This window comes from Astyanax mexicanus, chromosome 25 (assembly GCF_023375975.1).
Source record: "Astyanax mexicanus isolate ESR-SI-001 chromosome 25, AstMex3_surface, whole genome shotgun sequence".
NCBI classification, from domain to species: domain Eukaryota; kingdom Metazoa; phylum Chordata; class Actinopteri; order Characiformes; family Acestrorhamphidae; genus Astyanax; species Astyanax mexicanus.
Genome location: NC_064432.1, coordinates 8,829,758 through 8,849,707, shown reverse-complemented (window position 1 = coordinate 8,849,707; position 19,950 = coordinate 8,829,758). Strand labels below are relative to the sequence as shown.

The 19,950-nt window shown below is 40.3% G+C and overlaps 2 protein-coding genes and 1 long non-coding RNA gene across 4 annotated transcripts in view; 1 reads left to right on the top strand and 2 right to left on the bottom strand.

Moving 5' to 3' along the window:
* Positions 1 to 138: 138 nt before the first annotated feature.
* LOC125787686 (uncharacterized) lies at positions 139 to 19,832 on the bottom strand. Its single transcript, XR_007429478.1, has 3 exons — positions 19,808 to 19,832; positions 3,453 to 3,536; positions 139 to 201 (listed from the first exon to the last, which is right to left on the bottom strand). It is a non-coding gene; the product is annotated as an uncharacterized LOC125787686 (long non-coding RNA).
* LOC111190354 (zinc finger protein 658B) lies at positions 6,497 to 11,518 on the bottom strand. Its single transcript, XM_022664096.2, has one exon. It carries the CDS (start codon positions 11,426 to 11,428, stop codon positions 9,935 to 9,937), a length of 1,494 nt encoding a protein of 497 aa, XP_022519817.2. The 5' UTR covers positions 11,429 to 11,518; the 3' UTR covers positions 6,497 to 9,934.
* Positions 15,385 to 19,950, top strand: part of LOC111190355 (hepatic lectin-like) — a 16,771-nt gene continuing 12,205 nt past the window's right edge. The window contains exons 1-3 of one of the 2 annotated variants that reach the window (XM_022664099.2): positions 15,385 to 16,443; positions 16,673 to 16,838; positions 19,614 to 19,916. In XM_022664099.2, the coding sequence (XP_022519820.2) occupies positions 16,685 to 16,838; positions 19,614 to 19,916 (457 nt within the window). In that variant the 5' untranslated portion in view covers positions 15,385 to 16,443; positions 16,673 to 16,684. The remainder of the gene's footprint in view (positions 16,444 to 16,672; positions 16,839 to 19,613; positions 19,917 to 19,950) is intronic. The other variant, XM_049472240.1, reaches the window with a different exon arrangement.

The window sequence follows — 19,950 nt, the reverse complement described above, 5'->3', positions numbered from 1 at the left end:
TTACGTACTGTTATCCCATTGTTTTTGGCATCCCAGTGTATTTATTGTTTATATGACTACAGTTTATGTATTCATCTGTGTTTCCTCATAGAGAGTCGCTCTGCAGGAAGCAGACGCTACAGACTGGCTGCAGTGGGTCTGGGTCTGCTGTGTGTTCTCCTGCTGACTGCCATCACAGTGCTGTGGATCCAGTTCAACCACCTGACTGCAGAGAGAGACCAGTTACAGACCAGAACCACCAACCTGACTGCAGAGAGAGACCAGTTACAGACCAGTAACCCCAACCTGACTGCAGAGAGAGACTTTTTGTTACTTATCTCAATAAAAATTCTGTGTGGTATAAGACTAGGCTTTCTCCTTGTCTGGAAACCCAACCCATTAAGTACAGATGTTTTTGGACATCCCTTCTAATGAATGCATTTAGCTACTTTAAACCGCAGGTCTAGTCCCTGTAAAGAAGGACAATGGTGTTCTAAATGCAAAGCTACTGAACATAATAATTTATTTCTTATTTTACCTCATGTCCAACTAAATTTGTGGGACAAATTACCCAATAACCATTCAGATGAACTCCCCTTATCTCTATCAATGCTCGGTATCAGCTGCAGCCAGTGCAGCATCACTAGGCAGCCAACTGAGTTACTCCACTACAAAAGTAATTAGTTGCCAGTAAAATTAACTATTGCGTTACTTTTTGCGTTACTGTCAAGTTTTGAATTTAAAAAAAGGAAGTTTTCCGTCGCCCGCTTTGAGCCGTCCCACCAGCCCAAATGAGGTTCAGGATCCCCTACATTTTAAGACAGGTTTACAAGAAATCTAAAATAACCACCTATAAAACACTTACAAACTACAATTAGATTATCAGGATCTAATAGGCCTACCTTTGTTGACATTGACAAATGTTGTGGACATTCCTACATATGTAATTCTTAATACTACAGCCTAAATAAAACCCTTCCTCACTTTTCTGTCAGGGATGCACTCTTTTGTGTTAATTTATTTTATTCAATGGATTTAAAATTTAACAAAGGGTGCACAAATTCCGCCAAGTGAGCTTTTACTAAAGGACATTACTGTGAGAATAACACCACAGTAATAGTGAGAGTACTTTAATAAAATACAGATAAAATACAGTTTCAGTAAATCTCAGTGTGAGAAACTGTACACTGAATGTGAGATAAAGTGAAGCAGAGTGTCTGTAGCTTTTAGTGCAGTTTAGCATGAGTGCTAAAGTAGAGCTGGAACTGTTTTCACTGGTCTGACTGAGAAGAGAAGCAGCACTATTGAGCTTTTCCACAGCACACACACTTCTCTACTGCCCTCTAGAGGAAACCAAGAGCAGCTCAATCACTGAATATGAGTCAGCAGTGCTGGATTTCTTTTTAGAGCTCGGTTTAGTGAATATGTTTCTCTCAGTTTTCTGAATGGAACAGTTGATGTCTTCAGTTCATCTATGAGAGAGAATCAAACTGCTGCTGCTGATCAGTGTGAGAAACAGTGGATAAAACACTCATTAGAAATGTGGAGTGATGGATGAACTGGACTTTCATAACCGTGCATGGAAATATAAGCATATAAACATACATAAAGAAGTTATACTCAGTTTATATTGCAATCTCTTTAATTAAGAGCAGCTTTAATAAAGAGCATGAGAGCTTTGTTACTTACACCTCCACCACCACAGGAAACTGTATAGAGTTGATGGCAGTTGGACACTTCCTTTAACTGCACTATTGTAGTTGAAGCAGGTGAGAGGTGCAGCAGTGCTGTATTGTTTCTACAGAGACGCAGTAATTCAGCCTTTCAGCCTGTTAGACATTAAACATGTCTCTGAGTGTTTATGACGATGTGATTGGATCTGAGGAGATGAACAGAGGAGATAAAGTGGAGATGGTGGTGGATATCTACGAGAGTGCAGACACTGTTAGAGGTCATGACCCCAGCACAGAGGTTGTGGACGTCAACACGATGAGGATCCTGAAGACACAAGAAACAGGTACTATGAAGTGCTAACTGAAACTTGTATAATATTTAAAGACTGAGCTGTACTCTGTAGAAACTCTACTCTTTAAATAAGTTAGCTATCAGATCACCACTGTATTGTGTTGTAGAGAATATCAGTAAAACAGATTTTTTGGGAAGTTCTCATTAAACTCAGGTATCTCATACTGATATAATATATATATATATATATATGTACTTAACAGCAGTGACACATGTATGGTAGTGGTCTAAGAGCTTGTGAGGTGCTGGAACAAGTGTATCAGACACTTGTCTGAAAAGACAGAATCCAGTGAAATGTGGATGTGAGAAAGGTGAACTTGATAGTGTTGTTAAATTGAACACTTTAGCATTGTTTATTTTGTACTGTATGGGGATAGGCGTGCACCCCTGTGGACCTGATTAACAGGAAGCAGTAGAGAGAGACACAAGGCGTACGTTTATTGAATAAAGTTGCCCTCCACCACACCCAAACAAACTTAAAGGTGCACTTAACACTCTGATTTTAGGTGACTCCACCCTTAGCTCAAATTTGAAAAAGGCAAAAAAAAAACAAAAAAAAAAAAACAGCAGGGGTAGTTTGGGAGGGGCACTGTGTGATGTATGGGTTTAGAGGCAGGGAAGGAGGGAGAGCTGATTGGCTAAGCTGCAGCAGTGTGCCTCAGATGGGGTTAATGAATGTTCTATTGTGGTCCGCCCTCCCGTGTATCCTGGGACGTTAATGCGGTTCACAGAGGCTGTTGGGTGGAGGAAAATTGGTTGATTTAAAAGGGTGCTTAAACAGTTTGTCGTTACATTCAGTTAATAACGAGTCGTTGTCTGGGGGCCGCAGGCCAACAATTGATTGGTCTGCTTGCCTTGTTGCAACGGGCCTGCCTCCATCGGCCATTGATCACTAGGGCAAGTGACCCAGGGAGCTGCAGGCTGAAACAGTGCAGGTTGAAACAGTCCCATTGTCCCATGTGACCCCCAGGTTTGGCAGCTAGTCTCAGACTGGCCCAGGTGGTTTTGACAGGTTGGGAGCAGGGTCAGGGTCATCTCCCTCAGCCAATAATATTAGCTGATATCTCCAGGTTTTGTGATGGAACGCCTACTAGGAGGGCAAGGAAGAAGGACAGTTAGCTAGCTATGCTAAAAGCAAAACACTGTTAGTCCGGTTTCAGCACCTTGGAACGAGACACTTGCAGCACCATCAGCCCAGCTTATTAATGTACATGCTGCTATCCTATGACATATCAGGCATCTCAGTGTATTTATTGTTTCTATGAGTAAAGTTCAGGTATCTGTGTTTCCTCATAGAGTGTCGCTCTGCAGGAAGTAGACACTACAGACTGGCTGCAGTGGGTCTGGGTCTGCTGTGTGTTCTCCTGCTGACTGCCATCATACTGCTGTGGATCCAGTTTAACCACCTGAATGCAGAGAGAGACCAGTTACAGACCAGTAACACCAACCTGACTGCAGAGAGAGACCAGTTACAGACCAGTAACACCAACCTGACTGCAGAGAGAGACCAGTTACAGACCAGTTACACCAACCTGGCTGCAGAGAGAGACCAGTTACAGACCAGTTACAACAACCTGACTGCAGAGAGAGACCAGTTACAGGCAGAAAGAGACAGGCTCCAGAGAAGGCTTTCTGAACTGGGTAAGTATTTAATTGCAGTTCCAAATCACTTTATTAGGAACACCATTTACACTCCCAGAATCAGTTTCAACTGCTCACTGAAGACAGGTGCCAGAAACTCATGCGTCTGCCTGCATGGTATGTTATTTCACAATGATTTTAACCTACCGCATAATGTTGAGTGTATTTAACTCAAATTCGGAAACAAGGGTTTCTTCTAGAGCAGCATAACAGCTAGCGTTGTCCCTCATCCTGCTATCTACATCACGCCACAAACATCAATACTTATAAAACAAAGCATAATTCCTCAACCTTCAGCTGTTTAGTGTCAGAGAGTAAAAACAGCACATGATTACAAATATGCTAACCGTACAGTGACATTCCTTACCTGACGTCTCAGAGGTTCCCAGTTTGATTCATGTCTGGGGAAAGTAAGAGCCAGTTATTAGCGTTAATGCCTTCATCATCCTAGAACCACCTACACACACCGACCACATGAGCTGGCCTACCTGTGGAATACGTGATAGTGTGTTTATGAAGCAAACCTGGTGATATTTTCTGGCAAGATAATAATACCTCTACAACTGTGCTTGTATTTCACTGAGAGTTAATTAGAAGCTCCTAACTAAACAAGGATTAATTACAGTTTGGAGCAATATTTTTTGTTTCACTTCATTCCATTAGTGGACAAATAAGTGAGGCACAGATACTTTGTTGTATTTGAAATTGTGGTTTTCTTGTGCATTTCTTCTGTGTTTGTCTCTCTTTGCTCTACAGAAAATGCAAATCAGGAGGGATGGATCTACTTCAACTCCAGTATTTATTACATCTCTACGGAGAAGATCTACAGCGAGAGCAGACAATACTGCAGAGAGAGAGGATCAGACCTGGTGATCATCAACAGCAGAGAGGAACAAGTGAGAGAGAGAAAGAGAGTGAGAGAGATGGGCCAGGCAGGGATGATAACAGACAAAGCCATGTCAAATACTTTGCGATAAGTGTATGTGGTGAATGGTGAACAGGTGAAATCAATACTCAGGGGATTTTAGTTTGTGACGTATCAGTGATTTATCATGTGCCACAGCGCCAGCATTATATTAAAGATGTTCAGGTGAAGAAAGCTGACAACAATTCATGGACTGTACATTATCTATTTATTTAACGAGTCCCTCATCCATTGTCCACAGCTTGAAAGAAAGACGTGACGTTTGTATATGTTGAGCTGAGTGAGCTTCGTCCCAGAGAAAAGTTTCTTTTGATTTTAATATCATTTAATACTGAGTATTCAGTATTAAAACCCAAAATAGAGCACATAAAAAAATCATAATTAAAGGAACACAGTTAGAAAAGCACTATTAGAAAAAAAAAAAAACAGAACACAGTTGAAGAACATCGTGGAGCACAAAGAGAAGAGCACAGTCAGAAAAAAAACAGAAGAACCGTGTAAAGAAGAGCACCATTAAAAAAAGGACAGGTAGAAGACCATTATTAGAGGAGCACACTGAGAAGATTACAGTCAGGAAAGCACAGGTAGAAGAATGCACTTGTTGGAAAGCAGTTTGTAAGCAGTTATTGTACTTCAACAGGACTTCATTAACATGTGGAGAAACGGTCAGCAGGCTCGGATTGGTCTGAAACCAGACACAGAGGAGGTCTGGAAATGGGTGGACGGATCAGAACTGATCACTGAGTAAGAGACTCCTGAACTGAACTCTGATCATGATGCAGTTACTGACTCTCACTCCTCACTGCTCTGATAAACACTCTGATACTCTCCTTCTCTCTGATAGGTTCTGGAAAGATGGAGAACCCAATAAACGAAAAGGACACTGTGTCACAACTGGCTCGGGTCTTGGTCTTGTAAAGAACTGGGTTAATGATCCCTGTTATCACCAGTTTGTTTGGATCTGTGAAAAAAGAATGTTTATAAGTGGATGATAGCGTGTTTGAATGTGTATGAGGGATAAGAAAGAAAGAGAGAGATGATGTGTGTAATTAGATTGCTTTCTATAAATTTAGATTATTTTAAGTAAATAAGTAAATTAAATAAAGAGGAATGAAAATAAAGAAGTGGACTTTCACTCATTGCAAACATTAAAACTGAGCTTTAGGGGGTGCCGAGGGGTCCAGCGGCTAAGTGCTGCCACTATGATTGGGAGATCGCTGGTTTGAATCCCGGTCATGCAGCTTGCCCTCATCTGCCGGAGCCCCGAGAGAGCACAACTGCTCTTGCTCTCTCTTTCGGTGGGTAGACGGCAGTCTTACCCCTCATCACTCCAAAGCATGATGTTGATCAACACATGGCGTCTGTGAGCTGATGTATCAGAACCGAAATGTATCTCAAACGCAAAACCATTAGGTTAAAGAACAGGTTCTTCCCCACTGCCATCAGACTCTTGAACCTACCTCATAAATAACCCAGCCCTTTACTCTCTACATGTTTACATGTCACTGACATTTCTCTAATGCTGTCCATACACTACACTTGGAAAAGACTTTTAACAGACTAAAGTCTGATTTCAATGCAATAAATCTTACTTTTTTCTCTGATAAGATTTTTTTTTTTTGCTCACTAAGTCTAAGACTGTTTTACTTATTTGAGCAATAATGATCCTATTCAGTCTTACTTAGAATTACCACCTTATTTTAAGTCATTTAAACCTGAAATAAGCACAAAAAGTCACCAGTCAAGTTTAGGTCTCAATTTACATAAATGTTTGTCTATCTTTTGCAGTGCATATATTAATTTATTTTCGTATAAAACTAGCGTTCAGTAAAGAACTGGATCGATTTAAAAATGTGAATGTCACAAAACGAAAATGACTAACTAGACAACATAGGAATTTTTCTAACATAAACAACAGCAGACATCTGCCACAAAAAGTACTTTATTTATTACTTGCTTCATCAAGAGCTGTTTTACAGGTGTGAAAAATAAATATACACTTAAAGGAAAAGCAACAACACAGAAATCAAATGGTCTTGTTGTAAAAACACATGAAGCATGCTGTCATATGGTCTTGAAAAAATATACAGTCCCCTCCAAAATATTGAAACAGCAAGTCAAATAAGAGTTTAAAATGTCAGCATTTTTTTCTGGTATTACCATGTACATAACAATGCAACGTGTTTGTATTACACCACAGCATTATTAGGTGAGCAAATGGGCGGCAAGTGGTCCAGCGCTGCCACTATGATCGAGAGATCACTGGTTTGAATCCCGGTCATGCAGCTTGCCATCAACTGCCAGAGCCCTGAGAGAGCACAATTGGCCTTTCTCTCTCTGGATGGTTAGATGGGCTCTTTCCCCTCATCTCTTCTAGGGTGATGTCGATCAGCACAAGGCTCCGTCTGTGAGCTGATGTATCAGAACCAAGTCGCAGCAGTGGGAAAAGAGGCGGTGGCTGACTTCACATGTATCGGAGGAGGCATGTGCTAGTCATTACCCTCCTGATGTTGAGCCATCACTAGTTGGGGGGGGTATACAGCTGAGTAGCAGCAGAATGGGTGGAACCTTTGGCAGTTCTTTTTTTGTTTCAGGGGGCTTCTCCCTTCAGTCTCCTCTTCAGAAGGTGACATGCATGCGCTATTGGGTTAAGGTCAGGTTATTGACCTGGCCAATCTAAAACCTTCCATTTTTTCCCACTGATGAAGTCCTTTGTTTTGCTGGCAGTGCGCTTTGAGTCATTGTCCTGCTGCATGATAAAATTCCTCCCAGTGGATGCATTTCTTCCTAAATTGGCAGCCAAATTTATTCTGCTGCTACCATCATCAGTTACATCGTCACTTTGGTAGGGATTAATCGTGGTCTTATTAGTCCGGAAGATAGTCTTTTAAGAACGTTTGAGACTCATCTCTGTACGTCTTTGCAAATTTCATTCTGGCATTCCGATTCTTATTACTGATGAGTGGTTTGCATCTTTGGGTATGATATAGATGTTTCTGCTCTTTGAACAGTGGATTGTGATACCTTCACCCCTGCACTGTGGAGGTCATTGGTGATGTCCCTTCCTGATGTTTCGGGGGTTTTCTTCACAGCTCTTACTTTATTTGGTTAAAAAAAAACTACTGTTGTTTTCCTTGACCGACATGTTTGACATCTGTTGCTCAATACACCAGATTCAGCACATTACAAATTTGTTATGCTGGCTATGCCCAATGTTTGTCCAATGGTTCCGATTGATTTTACTTCTTTTCTCAGCTTCATAATGGCTTGTTCATAAATCTCAAGTCTTCATGTTGGTTTATGGTTTATCCCCTTTAATAAGAAATACCAAATTTTTAGGTTTAGAGCAGGGGTGTCCAAACTACGGCCCGCGGGCCATTTGCGACCCGTTTGCTTTTTTGGAGCGGCCCGCAAGGTATTTTAGAAATAAGATGAAAGTTGGCCCGCTGTTAATCAGGTTTTTATAATGTGAGATTCAAAGTTTGAAAGCTAGATGTCAGAAACGGGCCAAAGAGTCTAAAAGCGGCGAGAGTGAAGTTGTAGCTCAGAAAAACAGGCCAAAGAGTCTAAAAGGGGAGAAAGTGCGCAGTTGTAACGCAGAAAAACAGGCCAAATAGTCTAAAAGCGAAGAGGGTCCGCAGTTGTAGCGCAGAAAAACGGGCCAAAGAGAATAAAAGACTTTTTTATTACAGAGTCTGTGGCCCTTGACTTCAAATATATTTCTACTTCTGGCCCCCAACAAAAAAAGTTTGGACACCCCTGGTTTAGACCCAGGTCAAAATGTAGACTAGTCATGCAGAGCTATTTAATGTTTAAACAATCAACCTTAAAGACGACACATGGTCAATAAGAAACACCTGCAAGTCACATGTTCTGACAGTTTTCCACACTTGAAATTTTTTTTTATTTAAAGTTTATCACATCTTCAGAAAATAAAAGCTGACATTTGGATCTCTTGTCTTTTGCTCATCTTTTGATCTTAAATGCAAACACTCTCTCCATTGTGTGCCCATCCCATTTTTACATTTATAAATTAGTACCTGTTACATTAGATACAGCTCCACATTCTCTTTCTGTTCTGTTGTTTTGTTCTGTTATTTGTTTGCTATTTGTTTATTCTGAGCGGGTCGACCTGAGGGGGATGGGTTCCCCTGTCCTGGTTCCTCCTAAGGTTTCTTCCTCTTAAAAGGAGTTTTTCCTTGCCACTGTGTCACCACAATAATTGGCATCTCTGTGGCGTGGACCTGTTTTTCTCTGTTAAGATGCTTTCCCACAAAAAAAAGGGAATTTGACTTGCTGTTCCAATACTTTTGGAGGGGACTGTATTACAACTAATGCCAGGTTCACACTACACAACTTTTTGAGTTGTAAGTTGTTGTGCTGTTCACACTACAAGACTGTTTGTGCTTTATTTACGAGTTCTTCAGGTGTTGAGACTTTCACACTACACTACTACATGACTGATCAACAACAGAGGGTGACAATTACACTGTTCCTTGGTGTGGGAAATCGCAGACTCACCTGGCTGCTCTCCGGAAACACGTTTCGTCATGCGAACACACCAGAACTAAACACACGGGAACTAGTGATGCCAAACCAGAGAATCTCTATAGAGGACAATACGCACTTAAAGTGAGTCCAACATGAACAAGTTGATATACTCTCGGGCTCTCTGTAGTGTTTCACAGTCATTTCATGATATAACAGGCAGAGAGAAAGTAGTCAGACCCTCTATAAACAGCTCTGATGCGTTTTGGACCCCTGTTTTTTCTTTCTCTGTGATCCCATTGGCTGTATGCAGCCACTGCACCTGACTCCCAGTCAGCGACTGAGTCAGATATCTAGCATGCCAAATATTTGCTGGGCGTCTGCGACTTTTCAGTGAAAAACTCAGAGATGGCTCAGCAAGCATCTTTCAGAAGTTTTGATTTGCTCCGATTTGGCCAACAATAAACTGTCTGCGACTAAAAAACTGGGCTAAAATCGTGTAGTGTGAACCCGGCATAAAAGGATTTTTTTTACAAAGATTTAGAAGAATCTACTTTTCCTTAACACAAGCCTGTCAGACTATTCTGAGCAGCTGAGTTCAAACAATCAAACCCAGCAAAATAATTTTGGGTACATCCCTATTGTTGTTCTTGCTGGTCTATCTGTGTCTGATAGGTTAAGCAGTCTGTAAACACAATAAGCAAACTCTGTCTACTTCCTTATGGTTAATTTACTTGTATGGAGAATCTGGTGGGTCCTGAATTCAGTTTCTTTCCTGTGTGAACACCCTTTCGTTCCCAACGACTACGACTGTGTAAGCATAACTCTTCTCAAACTTTCTTGCATGAACATGCTAGTGGAACTTTAGTGGACTCTTTAGGGTAAAACATTTTCATACTCTGAAACCTGATAGAGTTTATTTCCAGTGTGAATACGCTGATGTCCTTGGAGGTGACTCTGTTGGGAAAAACTCTTTCCGCAGTCCAGGCATTGATACGGTTTCTCTCCAGTGTGAACACGTTGGTGTCTTTGAAGGTGTGACTGTTGAGTAAAACTCTTCCCACACTCTGAGCACTGATGTGGTTTTTCTCCAGTGTGAATGCGCTGGTGTCTCTGGAGATTACTCTGTTGAGTAAAACTCTTTCCGCACTGTGAACACTCATATGGGTTCTGTCCTGTGTGAATGCGCTGATGTCCCTGGAAGCTAACTAGATAAAGAAAACTTTTCCCACACTCTGAGCAGTGATATGGTTTCTCTCCAGTGTGAATGCGCTGGTGCACACGGAGATCACGCCGGTCAATGAAACTCTTTCCACACTCGGAGCAGTAATGCGGTTTATCTCCAGTGTGAATGCGATGGTGTCTTTGGAGATTGCGCTGTTGAGTAAAACCCTTCCCACAGTCTGAGCACTGGTACGGTTTCTGTCCCGTGTGAATGTGCTGATGTCCTTGGAGACTAAGTAGACAACGGAAATATTTTCCACATGCTGAGCACTGAAACGGTTTCTCTTCAGTGTGAATGCGCTGGTGTCTTTGAAGATGACTCTTGAGAGTAAAGCTCTTTCCACAGTCCGAGCACTGATACGGTTTCTCTCCTGTGTGAATGCGCTGGTGCGTGTTGAGGTTACCTACACAACTAAAACTCTTTCCACACACTGAACAGAGATAAGGTTTCTCTCCTGTGTGAACGCGCCGGTGTGCTTGTAGAAGACTCGGTTGAGTAAAATGCTTTCCACAGTACTGGCACCGAAAAGGTTTCTCTCCTATGTGAATGCTCTGGTGTCTCTGGAGAGTAATCTGTTGAGTAAAACTCTTTCCACAGTCTGAACACTGATACGTTTTTTCTCCAGTGTGAATGCGCTGATGTCCTTGGAGACTAACTAAATAACGAAAACTTTTCCCGCAGGCTGAGCAGTAGTAGGGTTTCTCTCCTGTGTGAATGTACTGATGTCCTTGGAGGATGACTACATAGCGAAAACTTTTTCCACACTCTGAACATCGATACGGTTTCTCTCCAGTGTGAATGCGCTTGTGTGTTTGAAGCTTGCTAACACAAATAAAACTCTTTCCGCACTCTAAGCAGTGATAAGGTTTCTCTCCTGTGTGAACACGCTGGTGCACTTTGAGAGTACTTCGGCGACTGAAACACTTTCTGCAGTCCGGACACTGATGCGGTTTCTTTCCAGTGTGAATGCGCTGGTGTGCTTGAAGATTACTCTTATGAGTAAAACTCCGTCCACACTCGGAGCACTGGTACGGTTTCTCTCCTGTGTGAAGGCGTAGGTGAGTTTGGAGATGACCCTTTTGAGTAAAACTCTTGCCACACTCAGAGCAGTGGTAAGCTCTTATTTTTCCTGTGGTTTTCTGCATTACTCTCTGCAAGATGTGTCTTTGTGGAATCAGATATTTTGAACAATATATATGGTTAGAATTCAGCTACTTCTCTTCATGGTGTTTAATTTCTCTGAAATGAAAAGAACACAAGGAACAGTAAATATTGCTATTACTACAAGTAGTTCAAACTTATAGACTAGTATTCAAGACTAGGTCCAGTTAACGTGGCAGTCAATATTATTTTTTTTTTTAACTGAAAGCAGGATATTGTGTTTATTGGTACCAGTGTGCTGCTAAGCCTATTACATACATTCATTCTAAAAACTGGGGTGTCGGGTCGCGTTTCACGGGAGTTCCTCTGGCCACTTCACGCGTCTTTACGTACTGTCGTACTTAAGTATGAAAATCCCTTTGTTTTAGATGAATTTGATACATTTAGACGCTTTAATGCTCTAAAATAGAGTTTTGGCGGCCCCTACTGGTAAGTGGTGAACTGCAGTTACGCTGTTTGATCCTTCTGAGCCACCGTCCCTCAGCAGCAGTCTCTGATTCTCTGTGTTGCGGGTAGGTGCTGAGCTCCGAGTTTTATTAATAAATAATAGTTAAAAACATATTTCAGGTTAAAAACTCTGCTCTAACTACGTTTATAAAACATGTTAAAACTTATTTTCATGAAGAATCCATTGTTTTAGGTCGTAATTAAACGTTTTTGAGTTTATTTCTTGCTCCTCTGTAACAAGTTGGGTGAGATTCGCACGAGGCTCCGTTTTCCCTCCATTTTCTATAACAGCACATAAGCTAAATCTGTTTGTTATCTTTGTTAATGAGAGATATTTTTATTTATCTACCAGCTGGTAATACCTGCAGTAGCCACTCCAGTACTCTGGAAGTAAAAACTAGACAAGTTGTTTTCCATGTATGTGTTTTATTAATATTTTAATCTTTATCTGTTAATGTTCTGTTTTATTATTATTATTATTTTATTTTATTTTTTGTAAAATGCTCATATCCATCCTTTTTAATGTGTAGAGTCCGTTTATAATAATATTGTCAGAGCTGTGTTTTATACTCTCTGGGAAAAATATTGTGTATAAAGCCATATTTTAGGCATTTTTATATGTTGTTGCCATACATGCGCTGGTTCTAAAAAAGCAGTGTCTGATTCTCTGTGCTGCGGCTGGCAATAACTGCAGTAGCCACTCCAGTACTACGGAAGTAAAAAAAATATACATACTGTTTTCCAGAATAAAGGTGGATGGAAGAATGAACGAGGGCTGGTGGAGAGGAAACCCATAGTAAAACCAAAGAAACGAAGGAGTGAAACAAGCTCTGAAGCCAAAAAGAAACGCGAAAGTCCGTGCTAAAAAAACAGAATAAATATCAGACTGGAGTTTGAATAGTGGAAGGAGCTCCATGACCATTCTCTCTCTCTGACTAAACATAACCTGGAATCGGATTCATCCGCTCTGAAAGGAGACCTCATCACACCCGCCTAGTTAAAATGGATTCTTCCACATGCTCGGTGCAATAACCCATTCTCACCAGAGAGGGCCCTAAACTTACAACTTGCAAATGTTTTCAATATTCAACCTTCAATATTCACTATGGTTGAAGTACATATTTCATACCCAAATGACACAGTAATGAGTTATTTAGTGTACAGCTCTGGAAAAAAAAATAAGAGAGCATTTGAGTTTCTTTGATTTTACCAAATTGAAAAACTCTGGAATATAATCAAGAGAAAGATGGATGATCACAAGCCATCAAAACCAAGCTGATTTTTTGCTAAAAGGAGTAAAGGCATAAAGTTATCCAAAAGCAGTGTGTAAGACTGGTGGAGGAGAACATGCCAAGATGCACGAAAACTGTGATTAAAAACCAGGGTTATTGCACCAAATATTGATTTCTGAATTCTTAAAACTTTATGAATATAAACTTGTTTTCTTTGCATTATTTCTTGCAACTTGTTGCCAGTTATCAGTTAAGCTTGATTGTAGTTTTTTTTTGGATTGGATAGATTTTTCTTTTAATAAATAAAACAAAAAAAACATTAAAAAAGTTATTTTTATATTTACTCAGGTTATCTTTGTCTGAAATTAACGTTTGTTTGATAATCAGTTCTGAATCCTGCACTGAGCTGCCAGACTATACTGAGCTAACTAGCTTTAGCTAACTGTAGCTACTGCATTATTCGTACATTTAGAGGATATAAATAATTAATAAATATTTTTTTGTTTATTTACAGTACATTAAGGGTTTTTAGATATCTTCCTGATTGATATTAGTCTGATTTCTGTCTAGAGCATGTAGCTAAACCTAAAATGTGGCGGATAGATGAACAGGTGTTCTGTCGAGGTGTGCTACCCATCGATATGTGTTACTCATCGGGTCTGCGCATGCGTCAACCCTCATTTTTCACGTTTTTATGTGCTTTTCCTGATAATTTTTTTTTCTCGGGTGAATTATATAATATGAGTTAACTCCCATTGTTTATTTGAGTGTTACAGCCGTATAAAAATAATTTATTAATGATAAAAAATATAATACAAATAAAAAAATAAAAGCGAATTCTAATCATTTTAATACATACAAACTTTATCCGGATACATTGATTTATGCTATTGAGATATCATACCCAAACTTATGTTCTAATTCAAGGAGTTTTTCCGCATTTTACCTTAAAATATACGCAAGTGTAGCATTATTTGGCATGGTAGCACAAATGGACAGAACACCGGGTTATATGTGGAGGAAACCCGTCTTTAGATCCTCCAGAAAATCAGATCTCCTCACCGTCTCTCCCTCAGTCAGAGCAGCTCCTCCTCCTACTGCAGGAGATCAGATTCAAAAGAAGCTGCGCTGAATCACTAAATCCTCCTGAATCGCTAAAAAACAGATAATGCGGCAGAAACGCGAACAGAAACACTGTAACAGGAGGATTTCCTCACTGACGCTCAGTTCAGCCTAGCGCTACACTACACTTCAAATTAAAAGTCCCGGTTTGCGTGGTGGAGACATGTACTGTATGTCTCTTTTTTATAGTTTTTATCTTAATATTTTATCTAAAGTTGTACATTAACAATAAAAAAGTATTAGTTTTTTTTTAAAGATGTAATTACTTAGTATAGAAAAAAATGTATGTGAGGGCGTTAAATTTAATATAATATACATATAACAGTTAAATGTAACAGGGTTGAGTGTAAAGGGTTCGAGTGTAACGGGGTTGATTGTGAAGGGGTTGAATATGACTGGTAGAATGTGACGGGCTAGAGTATGAAGGGGTAGGATGTGACGGGGTTGAGTGTGACATAGGCCTGTCACGATAACAACATTTTCAGGACGATATATTTTGCCCCAAAAAGTATTGCGATAAACTATAATATTGTCATTAAGGCGCCACTATATAAAATTCTTTTTTTCTGCTTCTGGGCTCCCCAAAGAAGCTTTAAGACAATGTACCAGAGTAATAATACACTAGCATAATAATACTATCACACCATTTTACATTTAAAATAAATTTATTATTAAGAACAGACATTGGGCTTCTAATATAAATATATTTTAATATCCTAAATAAATAAAACAAATAAGTACAACCACCCTGGGACTCTGTGGGTTCTGAGAAGACTGCATGAAATATTAAACAGACCTTTGTAAAATAAATAAAAAATTAACAACAAATAGCTTTTTTTACTCTGGAATCAAAAAAGGCACTTGCAGATTCTTTTTTCTGATTACATATGTATATGCTATAAAACACAAATTAACTCAAAACGACATGTGTACATCTGATTAAAGACATAGATGGTTCATCAGCCCAGAGCTCTTGCTATTAAAGTATTTTTTAAATTAACTGTCAGACAGATTCTGAGCAAGAAACACCAGCATGTTTATCGTGTGGGGCTCGAGGCAGGATCTCTCTCTGGGGGAACAATATTCATATTCAGTATTTAGCTGGATGAATTGGGCTGGATAGTTGTGCTTTAAATAAGATCTCAGGTTAGTAGTATTACCAGCTTTCGTTACCAGAGTTTTAAAATAGACAAAAAACTAAACATACCGGCTCATTCACGCTGATGGTTCTCCTCGCTCATTTTGCTTAAAGCCAAAATAAAAGCCTCTCATGCCGGAGCCGTGAAATGCGGTTTTAAAACAAAGCTCATCCCGGAAATGGGCTTCTTTAAAGGTTATCTAAAGCTGTTTAGTTTCGAGAAAGTCTTATTAGCCTCAAATAGGTTTGATAGCCAATAGTTATCATAGTTATTGTGACAAGCCAAGTGTGACGGGCTTGAGTATGACAAGGTAGGATGTGAGATGGTTGAGTGTGACAGGGTTGAATGTGTCTGGGTTGATTGTGAAAGAATTGAGTGTGACTGTGGTGAAATTTACAAGGTTTAATGTGACAGGGTTAAATGTGGAATGGTTAGGATCAAAGAATATTCCAAAGAATGAACCAATCAAAGTCCTATAGACCTAAAATCCCATTGAGCTTATGTTTCAAGACGCTCTCTATCCAACCTGGCTGAGCTTGAGCTATTTTGCAAAGAAGAATGAGCAAAAATCTCAGTCTAGATGCGCAAAGCTGGTAGAGACAAACCTCAAAAGACTTGCAGCTGTAACTGCAGAGAAAGGTGGCTCCACCAAGGATTTAATATAGGGGAGCTGAATACTTTTGCACATCATACTTTTCATATTTTTATTTGATTCAAATTTTGAAAACCATGTATCATTTTCCGTTCCGTGTTGATCTAGCTTTTGATTGTAAGGTGACAAAATGTGAAAAAGTTCAAGCAGTAAGAATACTATCGCAAGATACTGTGGAAAATCTTCAGATTATAAAATGCTGCAAAAACCACACATATTTAACAGACTTTTTTAGTTACACAACTTACCCAATGTGCAGGAAGTTCAAGTGTGAGTCAGTGCCGGGAAACTTCCTCTGTATGGACAGCATCAGCATGATATTGCACATAATACCTCTTCTCACAGACAGACAACAGACAGGAGAAGTGTCATCTGTTTTACTCTTCATTTTGTTTCTTCTATCAAACGTGAGTCTAAAAAACTTTTACTACTGTATATTTAGTCAGTTAAATGTATATAAGTACTATGATGTAATGCACTTATACAGTACCAGCCAGCCATAGTATAATTATGCCAAGTTTAATTTTTATTTTCATGTTTAGTATTAAATTCTTAAGTTCTAATACAGTGTTGTTTGAGTACTGTTGTAATACAGTGTACAGTACTAAATATTACTGTATTCTCTTAATCTTCCAGTAAACTGCAGAGATGTCTCAGGATGTTTATGCGAATGTGAACCGTGCTGCAAAAAGAGGAGAGCGGGTGGAGGTGGAGGTGGAGATCTACGAGAGTGCAGACTCCCTTACAGCCCAAAACGTCATCAGAAAGCAGGAGGATACCAACACGAACAAGACAACACAAAGTAATGTTACAGTTATTTGTCATTTTTCTGCAGTGCAGTTGTTGTCGGAGTTGTGATTGGTAGATTGCGGATTCGAATCCCGGTCATGCAGCTTGCCATCAGCTGCCAGAGCCCTGAGAGAGCACAGTTGACCTTGCTCTCTCTGGGTGGGTAGTTGGCACTCTGTCCCTTCATCACTTCTAGGGTGATGTTGATCAGCACAAGCCTGCGTCTGTGAGCTGGTGTATCAGAACCGAGTCGCTGCGTTTTCCTCCGAAAGCAATGCTGCAACAGCAGCAGTTCTAAAAGAGGTGGTGGCTGGCTTCACATGTGTCGAAGGAGGCGTGTGCTAGTCTTCACCCTCCCTGTGTTGTAGGATATACAGCTGACTAGCAGCTACAAGGGTGGGACAATCCGCCTAGCTAACTTTTAAAATTTGAAATAACTAAAAAAGAACGTCCTACAAAACAAACAAAGCGGAAAAAAATTATTATAGGCTCGAGAGAATTCAAGGAACTCTGCAAAATGAGGGTGAAAACGAAACAAGACCTAAATTCAGGTGCAGTGCAAACAGGAGTGGTCATATTACACCAGAACAGGTGGAAAAGAAAGTATAACCCTGGCTATTAATCACAGTTTTCATGCATCTTGGCATGTTCTCCTCCACCAGTCTTACACACTGCTTTTGGCTAATTTTATGCCTTTACTCCTGGTGCAAAAATTCAAGCAGTTCAGCTTGGTTTGGTGGCTGGTGATCATCCATCTTCGTCTTGATTATATTCCAGAGGTTTTTAATTTGGTCAAATCAAAGAAACTCATCATTTTAAGTGGTCTCTTATTTTTTTTTAGAACTGTATATGTTGGGGCTGTGTCCTCTTCAAAGCTCAATTGGTTTTGAAAACAATATTCTGAAAATATAATACAAAATACAATATTCTGGCAACAAGACCAAGAAAAGACCGTTTCCAATTGAGTTTAGACTAAAGCCCTAACCAGGTGGGATTAGGTTCTTAGGGGGTCCTGGGGTAATCTGGGACACAACCTCTGATTTCAGTCTGATTTCTGTAATCAGTGATTGGCCGAGCCCTAATTTAAATATTGGCAGGACATAACTAGATTATTTTTGTAAAGAGAATAAGGGACTTTTGTGGAAATTTGGAGAAGTTTGTACTTTTCTAATTTCGCAATCCAAAGCCATAACCACAACTTTTGCAAGAGGCCGAAACCACCTATGACGACAGAAGGATGATATCTGTCTGTAGCAGCCGACCACAGGTCACACTTTTGGTGTGACTTGTGGGAACAGACAGGAGAGAAAACAAGCCATAATAGTGCAACAGCTAAACCACACTCACCCAGTATGGAGGCTCAGATTAGCCACCTCAGAACTCCACTCTCCAGTAGAATATCTTAAATAATTACTAGGAGCTTTTTAAGTATGTTTTAAGGGATTTTTCAGCTTGACAACCTATAACCTCTGTTGTAAACCCAGTCTGAGAGAGTTTGACAGTCATGTTAAGCTTCTTCCATTTTCTAATAATTGCACCAACAGTTGATTTTTTTTCACCAAGCTGCTTGGCAATTGCCCCGTAGCCCTTTTCCAGCCTTGTGGAGGTCTATAATTTTGTCATCTTCTGTGAGATGTTATGCATTTTCTGAAATGCAGGAGCAAGGGTGCTAATATGTTTAATGCTGTTGTTCGAGTCCAAGTGGGCTGTGGTTGGAGTTGAAAAAAATCTTACTTACATCTTTTGGTCTGACTAAACTCTGGTCCTGTGGTCCAGACCATGGTTCAGTAGATCCGAACTGAGACCACCTCTTTTGGACTGACCAAACTCTGGTTCTTTGGTTTGGACCATGGTTCAGTAGTTCTAGACTGAGACCTCGTCTTTGGGTCTGAGCAAACTCTTGACTTTTGATCTAAACCATGGTTCAGTAGATCCAGACCAAGAACACTTTTTTTGTTTGGACCAAACTCTGATCTTTTGATCCAGACCTGATTCAGTAGATCTAGACCGAGACCACCTCATTTTGTCTGACCAAATTATAGTCCTTTGGTCCGGACCCTGGTTCAGTAGATCTAGAATGAGTCCACCTCTTCTGGTCTGACCAAATTATGGTTCAGTAGATCCAGAACAAGACCACCTCTTTTGATTGGAACAAACTCTGGTCCTTTGGTCCAGACCATGGTTAAGTAAATCCAGACCAAGAACACCTGTTTTGGTCTGACCAAACTATGGACCTTTGGTCCAGACCATGGTTCAGTAGATCCAGACAGAGACCACCTCTTTGGTCTGATAAAACTCTGGTCCTTTGGTTCAGACCATGGTTCAGTAGATCCAGACCGAGATGACCTCTTTTGGTTGGAACAAAATGTGATTTTTTGTTTCAGACCATTGTTCAGTAAATAGAGACAGAGACCATCTTCTTTAGATCTAGACTAAGACCACCTCTTTTGGTCTGGCCAAACTCTGGCCCTTTGTTCCACACCATGGTTCAGTAGATGCAGACCGAGACCACCTCTATTGGTCAGACCAAACTCTGATCTTTTGGTCCAGACCATAGTTCAGTAGATCCAGATCAAGACCACCTCTTTTGGCCTGACCAAACTCTGGTCCTTTGTTCCAGACCATGGTTCATGTTGGTTGTATTTTCGAACATGACATGTTTGGCAAACAAGGTGAAGAAGATAAAGAAGCAGATGAAAGCTATTGAAGTTAGCATAAAAAATGTCACAGATACCAGGTGCAATTACTGCAGAGTAAAGCACATGTATCTATCTTCATTCCCCACTAGGTGGAGACACTGCAGGAAGCAGAAGCTGCCGACTGGCTGCAGTGTTTCTGGGGATGCTGTGTGTTCTTCTGCTGACTGCCATCATACTGCTGTGGTTCAAGTTTGACAACCTGAATACAGAGATTGACCAGTTACAGACCAGTTACACCAACCTGGCTGCAGAGAGAGACCAGTTACAGACCAGTTACACCAACCTGACTGCAGAGAGAGACCAGCTACAGACCAGTAAGTCCAACCTGACTGCAGAGAGAGACCAGTTACGAAAGGAAAGAGATGTGCTTCTGGAATACATTCCTGAACTGAGTAAGTGAATATTGATCATTAACTGAGTTGGTCT

Excerpts from the sequence above, each read along its gene's own strand:
- LOC111190354 (XM_022664096.2), bottom strand. The coding sequence starts at position 11,428 with ATGCAGAAAACCACAGGAAAAATAAGAGCTTACCACTGCTCTGAGTGT.